This window comes from Poecilia formosa, unplaced genomic scaffold, assembly GCF_000485575.1.
Source record: "Poecilia formosa unplaced genomic scaffold, Poecilia_formosa-5.1.2 Scaffold10, whole genome shotgun sequence".
Classification (NCBI taxonomy): domain Eukaryota; kingdom Metazoa; phylum Chordata; class Actinopteri; order Cyprinodontiformes; family Poeciliidae; genus Poecilia; species Poecilia formosa.
The window spans coordinates 3,075,655-3,085,615 of NW_006799949.1; the positions used below are offsets into that span (position 1 = coordinate 3,075,655).

The window sequence follows — 9,961 nt, forward strand, 5'->3', positions numbered from 1 at the left end:
TTCACAGGGATTACATTTAATCCTGCCAGAGTGATGCTCCATATCGGGCTTGTTTGGAGCTTTGCTGCTAGTTGGGAGACTAAAAACAATAGATTTGGTAGATTGCTGTAGGACTGACTGAGGCTTCCTGAGAGCAGGTTAAGAGCCAGAGCGACCTCAGGATCAGATTAGTGTTGATGTTGGGATCCAAAGCAGACTGCTGCGCACACAGAGCTGCAGAGCTCGTCGGTCGTACAGACCGTGCATTTAGCCAACAACGATAATTATATGACTGCACAGTGTCTACATGACCAGGATGCTTCACGGACCACAAGCCCTCTTACTGAATACCTTTATAATTGGGAGGAAGCGAATCAATGTAATCTGAATCATGTTGTGTCTGGGTTATAGTCAGACATGGCTGGAGAATGAGGACATTTTTTTTTCTGGAAATCCCCTAAAGTAGGTAGAAAAACCCAGCAAAACCAGAAATAAGACTTGATCACATGACCGGGCCAGAACTGGACCCCCACATTCGCTACATGAGCCACTTAGTCAAACCACAGGAGCAAATGTTTTATTATGTAACTCATAGCAAAATTGTTTAAAACAGGAACAAACTAAACACTTCCCCCTGCTTTGGTTGGCACACAGATCCCGAGATTCACAAACCGTCTTCTCTAGAGACAATTTCGTGTTTCTGTTTACTGTAGCTCAGCTCTAAGCCAATTTGCCTCTTTGCCATTTTCATTTCATTGCCTCATAACCCCACGTTAATAATTTACGGTTCTACTAGTAAGCCAGGTTTATTTCTCTTGAAATAAATGGAAGTATTTTGATGAAAATGCTCAAAACTCACATATAATCCTGTTATTTCCATTTGATTGTGCCGCTGATCCCCATTTGGACAAGTTGAGTCTTATGAAAAGGGGAGAAGTTATGACTCCTGATCAACGCAAACACTTCAGATGAGTGATCGCATTCCAGTATGCATTATGTATTAGCATCATATAACCACATTTCCTTACAGTGAAATCAGAAACGTATGTAAAATGACTGGAAAGCACCAGCTGGGACAAAAAGGTTTCACTTTTTACATAAAAAAATAAAGTACAAAATGGTAAAAAAAAAATAAATAAAAAAAAAATACTTCTTCGGCTGTAAGCTGACCTATGCCCTAGTAGAAAGTATACCTGGGATGTTGATGCAGAGAACTGCTTCAGCAGCTGGTGAGACCCACAAAAACAGGAACTGCTCCATCTGTGCTGGTTTCCAAATGTACAGGCCGACAATGGCAGCTGAACCTGTTGCTAATGTCCGCCATGTTTTCTCCAGCTAAAACACTTAAGACTACTAAATTACTGGGATTACACAAGCAAGCCAGACAACTATAACTTTTCTAATTTTCTCTCGTGGAAGACAGTCATATAAACTGGAAACACGGGTCTTTCACTGGCTCTCGATAACCTTGGATAAAAGCTAGAGTCAACCAATGCTTTTACATACAGTATAACAACAAATACAGGTTTGTTTGGCAGGTTTTCATGTAGTAACTTTATTGAATCATGACAGAATGATACTAAAAGTGTGTTTTTAAAAATGTTTCCACAAATATTAAAATCCCACATTGGAGTGAATGAGATATATTTAGCTGGACTTGGTGCAAAAATATGTTGTTTGGTTGTAAAGGTTGCAGACGTCTGTTGTAAACTGACAAAAAGCAGAACAGAAGAACTGGGAAATTGCAAAATAATGTCCCGCTTCTGTCCAACACCTGATTAATCGCGGCATGCAGCTGATGTGTCAAAAACATCTCCCAGCAAAAGCATGAAAGGGAGGGATTTCCAGGCTAGAGAAACTTTCCTGCGACAGTCAGTTCAGCTGGAGTACAAAGCTTGCTTAAGTGGGCAGAGGTGATCAGGTCATTTCTGTGCTTTTGCCAGGACAAGAAAAAGAGACGCGTGACTGCTGCGGGCGCAGAACGGCATTAATGACTCACAACTGACGAAACTGTTTAAGTGCTTTCATGGCTTGAACGTTTGACATTTCTCCCGGAATTGAAATGAATTCACTTATTTGCACACTTGAGCAGAAAGCTACAGAAAACCCAGGATGACCTTAGGGCTTTTTGAGATTTCACGCCTCAATTTAAATATAATGGAGCAAGAAATGCCATTAGTCCGTGAGCGGAACTGGCTGCCGGAATTGCAGTGTTTGTGAAAAAGTATTTTCTACCTCACGGATTTTTAGCTGTTTTAGTTTGTTTTTTGCCACACACAGATGTTTACGGTGTGGCTACATCTGGCTTAAAACGAACAGCATTTTGGAAACATCACAATAACAATGATGAATTGGTATATCAAAGTAGACTGAGTAAAATGAACTATCTAATAAAAAAAACAGCCCAAATTTTTCCAGGTGAACGAGGCCTTCATGTTTGCTTTTACGCTGAGCCTTATCTAGAATGCCTGTAGAAATTGGGAACTTACACAAATCTGATGTTTCTCAAGGAAATATTTGCAACTAAATCAACCCACCACCTCTAAAATTGCAGAGTATTGTCTATGGTACTCTAGAAAGTTTTCAGCTTAAATTAAACTATTTCTAGAAAGAAAGTGAAACATTCACTTCATTAAAAAAAACCGTTTAGCATCTAAGGTTAATTATGCCAGCGGGCATAGTTAACAGAATTAAAGTTACCAATAAACCACTTTGATCTGGTGAATACACTTGGTGAGCGACACAGGCCTAGAGACGTCTGGAGCAGAGGCTGTGCCGACTGCAAACACAGAGTTGTACAACTGGAAACAGGAAGGGCTCTGTATACAGCCATCTTCCCTGTGGGGAATCATCAGGAAATAAGCAGGCTCGTGTCGTCTTGTGATGCCAAACGCTTCTCTGGAGACCAAAACAACTGCAGACTTACAGTATTATCATAAACGTTTAGCAGTTTTTAGTAAAGAAAGTAAATATCCAATACATTGCCTTAAAAAATGATTGACGGCCCTTGGGAGATTTTTCAGAGCTTGTCATATTACAAAAACTAATTCTTTGCTTTTTGCTGGGATTTAATATAATAGAGCAACAGACAAAGTAATGCATAACTGGAGGACAACAGTACGTTATGTGTAGGGGAGACTAATACTGCAAATCACCCTAAACCAGAAGTTTGAAACCTAACCTAAACATGAGCATTTGTTTTAGGGATGAACCAATATGAAAACACAGATTTTACAACTTTAGACAAATTTCCTCCATGATCAGAAAAATTTAAAAAAAACTTTCCTTCTCGAAGTTGATTTCATTGGACAACAAAATGTTACTCCGTGCAGCTGTAAAAATCACAGACTGTGACAGCCTGCTGCCAAACGCAACCAGACAGAGACAAATATAGGCAGCAAATGAAGGGAGTAATTTTGGAAGCCCTCAGACACCTGAGCAGCGAGTGTGCGTGACACTGAAGCTTTCTGTCCCTCCGAACAGCAACATGAGGCCAGAGGTAAAGAAAAGAGATCGATGAAACGCAGAGATTAGATGTAAATTAAAACACAAAACGGAAAACAGAGAGACTAATCCTGTTATTACATAATACTAATATTCTCCCACACATAAACAAAGTGCATTGACTGTATGATAATCCCTTTTGTTTATCTGGGTTGATGTGAGTCAATTTCAAACTGATTGAAGTAAAAAAAATAAAATAAAATCTCAATGAGCATTCTGGATCTGAGAAAGAAAACCTGGCAACAGGATGGTTATGTCATGCACTTTAGAAAACGGTGTTAACTCGTTTAAGCTTCTTCAGATGTTCAATCTATTTATAATTGAAAGCACAGAGAGAAATGAGCTGTTGACTGGGAGCAGATGACTTTTTGACAATATTTCTTCTTAAAAGCTGCCAGTCTGTACTGACAACAACATTTTACAGAGTGTAAGCTGTTACTGGAGAGAAAATTAGATATGTTAAAATTGAAAATGTGGACAGCCTTTACAGATCTCAATGTATGTAATTATATTTTTTTTAAAGGGGATGCACCCAGAGACTGATTTTTCTTTTTTTATGCTAGCTATGCTAACCTCACCAGTCCTTAATATGAGATGCTAAAGAAAGTTTGTAAAATCCATCAGCAAATAATTTTGTCTTTGTGTTAAAATACAAAATAAACGACTGCTCTCTAGTATAGACAGACTTTTGTTTTAATCTTCCCCTATTTTATACCTTTAATTCTTGGAATAGATAGATTAAAGCTTTATAAAAATTGCAGATCAAAATATCAGCCACAAAATCCCTATGAGTGCATCTCCATTTACAATTATCCATCTGATCATAAATATTTTCTCCACTTCACAGGTAATGAATCCAATAAAACAGTATACTTGGGAAAAAAAAAATGTGACAACGCAAGACTTTCAAATTCAAAATCATACCTTGGAGTCACTGCTAAAATTATAGTTTTCAACACACATGATGACGATAAACATTGCACACACTAATTTGACAAAGTGTTACAAACTGTGATTGTCCAAACACCAACAAACACAAAACAAGGCATTACATATTTCTCCATCGACTTGTCTATTTGGATGAAAAGCCTTTTTGTGCAACATCAACAAGTTCTTGCCTGTGGGAATCACTAACAATGGCCAGCTTAGATAGCAGACATGAATCACCCCCTCTGTTTGGGATCTCTGTGGATCAACTTCTGAGGGCTGCTAATTATGGGATACAAAGAGATCCCAGCGACAAAAACAACTGCGCAACAACACATTGAAATTAAATAGTTTTAACTCTTTAATGAAGCTTTGTTGAAGAGAATCTGAAGGCTTCTACACTTTCTCAAATGTCACCATGGAAATTTCACAAAATCTTTAAAGGTTTACATTCGGAAGATACCCAGTAACGCTGTTACTGTATTGAGTTTGCTTGAGTTTAAACGTTGGAGACTTTGAAACCTTCAGAAAAGCATTAAGGTGGAAAAAAATAAATAAATCAATAAGCAACCACATGTCCAGACACAACATTCTAGATTTTTCCATCCGTTTTTGTAACATTCCGTATTTTTAAACGTAAAACCCTTAACTTTGTCAGATTTTTATCTACAGCTTCCACAAATCATGAAACAAAACAACACTGAATTATGAATCTAGTTTGTACGTGTGGTAAAGAGTTAATTCATGGCTTTTGAGGAACCTCAGTAGTTATTTATGTGACACTTTTGTGGCTATAAACCCTGTTTTTAGGGGTTTTTAGGTTTTTTTTATTAACCCTGTTTTGTTTTCCAGATCAGGAAGATGAAAAAAAAAACAAACAAAAAAAACTGTGAATTGGTCCTTTTGTGATTTTGAATGTGTTATTCTGTCAGATACTCAAACATCCCAACAATAACTGATTTGGACCAAAACCTGAGTTTCGATGTGGTGAATAAAAGACAAACAATATTACCTGAATACAGATCAGTTCAAAAAGATCAACTTATTTATTTATTTTACCTGCATCTATTAAATCATTGATTAAATGAATAAAGTCTGGGCAGATTCAGTTAATGTTCCTAATTTTACACATGGTAAATAAAAAGTACAAAAACTCAGAACTGATAAGAACAACCGCTGACCCTCAAACACTCACTTTAAGTCCATCGCTGGGGAGCCGGTAGCCAAACCGAGCAGGCATGTCGTCGAAGGTTTCGGTTTTGTTATCAAATGAGTACTGAAATAAAGCAAAAATAAATTCAGTATTTAAACGCAACTGCAGCACAATGTCAAAATCCTAAAAACGCAACAATAAATGAGTTATTCTAATCGAATCAAAAATAATGTCAATTTGTATGGTGTTTTTTTTTTTTTTGTGTCTTGTATTCCTTACAGCAGTGATGTCGGCCTCCACTGGCAGCAGGTTGAGGAAGGCGAAAAGCTGGACGGTGAAAATGGTGTAAACTTGCGTGGCGGAGAGCATCAGCATTCCCAGAGACAGCAGCATCTTGGCATCACCTTACAATCCCCAGCTTCTATGCCACTCGCTCATTAACATACAAAACCAGAAGCACATATACGCAATCGGCCACGCAGACTGGCCCGCAGCAGGGCTCCCGGACGGCAACTGCGGTCGTCACACCTAAAAAAGATAGAAAACACAGCGATATTTGTGTAAGTAGAGTCAGACTGTGTTGGCTGCTGCAGCTTCCCGTCTGTGTCAGGTGACCTGCCTAATGGGAGCTTGGATGTCTGGAAGCAGCGCTAACGGTGCAGCTGAAATAGTAGGTATTAAAAATGTTGGCATTCCAAGGGAAGCACTACATCCATAAATGTAAATAATATATTTTCTGTGAGTTTTATCTATGTATAACTAACCACAAATGTAAGAAAAACATGTTGCAAACCAAACTGTTAAAAGAATCACATAAAAAGCAGAGAGAGAATGCTAGCAGTAGCATCTTTAGCAAGCTTTTCTGGATGAAAACATCATATGAAAAAGTTAAAATTTTAATTTTCTGAATGTGGATTTTCTTTTTCTTTTTTTTTAAATTGGAAAACCTAATGCCAACTATTTAAAATATTATTACAATTCTAATGATTTTTTTTAATTACTCCAAGCCTGAACTCTATCTTCTTATAATCATATGTCAAAGACACACATGAAAAATAATTTCCCTTATGTTTAGTACATATGTTATGATTATCGAGTCTGCTGCTGACATTTTAGGTTCAACTCCTTGATTGGCATTCCCTGTTTCCCCTGCACATTCCCATCAAAAGCAGCTTTTTATTTGTTCTTACAGACTGCTGTATTAAAATGTATTGATGATACCTAATATCTAAAATATAAACTATCTGTTTTTATATTCCTGTTACCATAGATTATCGCTGAAGTTTTAGTTTGAGAAAACCACGTTTGATTGATATTAAATAAACCTAAATATACACTTGTAAAATGCTATAACTGTCTTTGTGTATTTAGATATTTACCTTCTTTTCTTCATATCTTTCAGATAAAATATGTTTCCACATATGATTCATATGAAAATGTTGCCATGATAGGTACTTGTTTGAAAATCTGTGGCCATAATTCACTGTCTTAAATTTTGCCACAAAATATTGTCACCACAATCCAAGTACGTTGTGAACTAAAAACAACATCAGGTTCTGATTCAAGAACACAGTATAATCATATTTGCTGTAACATAATATAACACACTTTTTCAAAGTGGAGGGCAAATTATGTGAGACCACGGGTGAGTTTTTTCCCCCCATCATAACAAAGGCTCTATAATAGGGAAGTGAGGACAACATCTTTCATAAGAGGAGGGGTCAGATGATGACTGAACATCAAGTGATAGTGATCACATTTTCCGATGAGAAACGATGAGATCATGATGTGATTACTAAAAGCCAAGAGGGGAAACTGCAAATGACAAAACATGGTCATAAATAAGTCTAAACTACCATTAAACTAAATCGGACATTAATAATTACACGCGTATCGGTGCAATGCAATTAATGCAATCACAATAACGCTAAGCATTACATGTTCAGGACAGTACTTGTGCAAGAATCAATGTTGACCCTCTTAAATTGTTGATGACAGCGACCAAAACAGAGCAATTTAGCATACGGCTAGCACAAGAAGCTAGCCTCCTTCTGGGTGTTTACCTCTTTTTCTGCACGTATCTTTGCTTTTTTCCAGAAACTACCAGCTGTCAGCGGCATTGCCCTCCATTACTGCGCATCGCGTTAAGGAACAAACCCAAAAGTGATGACAGCGGATGTTATACATTCCGTTTGGACGAGGGGTCGATGACTATGACCATGAACGTTACAGTTTAATCCTCACCGTTAGCTTCTTTTTCCTTCTCATGTGAGAGCAACAACTTCCGCCCCCTGCGGCGATCCACCCTCAGCCTCTGATTGGACGAAAGTCCCGTCAGTCATCTAATCCCGGAAGAGACTCAGGACATAAACAGATCTACGTGACAGGCTAGCAACCATAGACATGAACATGGACGTGAATGCGTATTAATGTCTATGCTAGCAACCATTCGCTGCCTTTTGCAGTCTCATGAGCTGAGTGTGAGGTCGATATTTGGCCATTAGCAGACCTGATCGTTGTAATAATTTATTTATTTTAGATAAAAGCAAGAATTGCTTAATAATTTCACATACTGTCAGCGCTTACAGTACAATAACAAGAGTAAAAGATGACCCAGTGAACAGTGAGTTTTAATTATTGAGCGATATTTTAAATATTGAAAATAAGATGCAACTTCGTTATCTGGCTAAATTAAATTACATTAAATTGTTAGTATTCAGTACAATAACAATAACCTGGGGTGAATAAGGACACCATTGATAAGTTAGGTATGTTTCTATCTTGGATTATCCTCTACTTACCAAAACCAAAGATAACAGCTCCAACATAACCTAACCTCAGACACGTGGAGAGCAATAAGGATTGATCCCCAGAAGGCACACACCAGGTTGCTGCCGGTTTTCTTAAATTCAAAGACCTTAAAATGCTGCACAGATTTTGAATAGTAGTAGGTCATAAATTACACCGAATTACATAAATCTGGACATCACTTTTCCAGTTTTTTTTACTATAACTTTTCAAAATGTATTTTAGATATATCCAATGGATAGATATATTCATTTGGTTTGTTTGCTGAAATGAGGTTCAATATGCTTTCAAACTCACTTCACCCTAAATAAAATACATTGTGCCTCTATTGACCTTCAAAGTTCACTTAATTATTTAATAGTAATTTTAAAAATCCAAAAAAATTCCACTTCAGAACATTATGAGCAATCTATGTTAGTGTGTCACATCAAACTCCAATAAAATATATTGATGTCTATATTTATAATGCAACAAAATGTAAAGATAGAAAGAAAGAAAGAAAGAAGTAAAATGTATGAATACTTTAACCAAGGCACTTAATATAATCCCTTCAGCAAATATTTTATCTGCCCTTGAGTTAGGAATGGGCGAAACAGACTTAAAATATTGTCATATTTTGTTGTGTGTATTGCAATGGTGACATGACAATCTAAAAAGTATTTTGAAATGTATAATTTCTATCAGGAGTTTTTGTTAAAGAAATAATAGCATTCAAAAATATTCCTTTACTGCCACCATGTGTTGTAATTTTGTTATTTTTCTGAAATATGCTAGTTATAGCCCAGTTTCACCGGACACATTTCAGAAAGGGTCACTTCTGTCAAATATTTTGCCAATTTTCATGGAGATCATCAGGTTCTACAGGTCAGTATCACTGGGTCAGGCCTCATTATACCTTGTGAAACTGAATCTAAACATTTGGTTATTCAGTTATTTAATGCGTTTCACATATAGAATCGCATTAAATAACTGTTTGCTTTGAGTAACTTTTTTCCTCCTTACTAAAGAAATTTAATTGTTTTTAAATTGCATTTTACATTAACAAAGTTATCTTATCTAAAATTAAAACAAGCAAAAACAGAAGAAATCTGTAAAGAAGTAAATATTTTTCTCATTTTTTCATTTTAGTCATTTTCATGGCTAAAACGAAAAAGAACAAGCACAGCAAGCTTAGGGCCTTAAGAAATTAATTTACAGCTTTGATTTCGCCAACACAGAATACAATAAACACACATGGACTGCTGCAGAAAGAAAGAAAGAAAGAATTCACATCACTCAAACCTTCAAAACAATGATGGATTAGATCTTTTTTTGTCTGAAGAAAAGGCTGGTGTGGAACTGTTGGGGGTGTGAGCCACATTTCCGATGAGACTCGCTCATACAAGTTAACCTTCAGTCTTGTGATCGCTGTCTCTGCTAACATGTTAACTCCTGGAAAATCACTGAAATAATAACAAAGCAACATTTATACACAGTGAAGATAGAGGAGGAAATTATTAATACTGTACAGAATTTGTATACAGGGTTCGTCAGATTACTCTTAATAATACTGGACTTCTGTGTGTGTGTGTGTGTGTGTGTGTGTGTGTG

The 9,961-nt window shown here is 36.8% G+C and overlaps 1 protein-coding gene across 1 annotated transcript in view; it reads right to left on the reverse strand.

The window, feature by feature from the left end:
• The window catches only part of rnf13 (ring finger protein 13), a 34,932-nt gene extending 27,086 nt beyond the window's left edge, over nt 1-7,846 (reverse strand). Inside the window, exons 1-3 of the mRNA XM_007541863.2 lie at nt 7,627-7,846; nt 5,843-6,091; nt 5,606-5,686 (exon numbers count right to left, since the gene is read on the reverse strand). Of these exons, the coding sequence (XP_007541925.1) occupies nt 5,606-5,686; nt 5,843-5,956 (195 nt within the window). The 5' untranslated portion in view covers nt 5,957-6,091; nt 7,627-7,846. The remainder of the gene's footprint in view (nt 1-5,605; nt 5,687-5,842; nt 6,092-7,626) is intronic.
• Between the last annotated feature and the right edge of the window lie 2,115 nt (nt 7,847-9,961).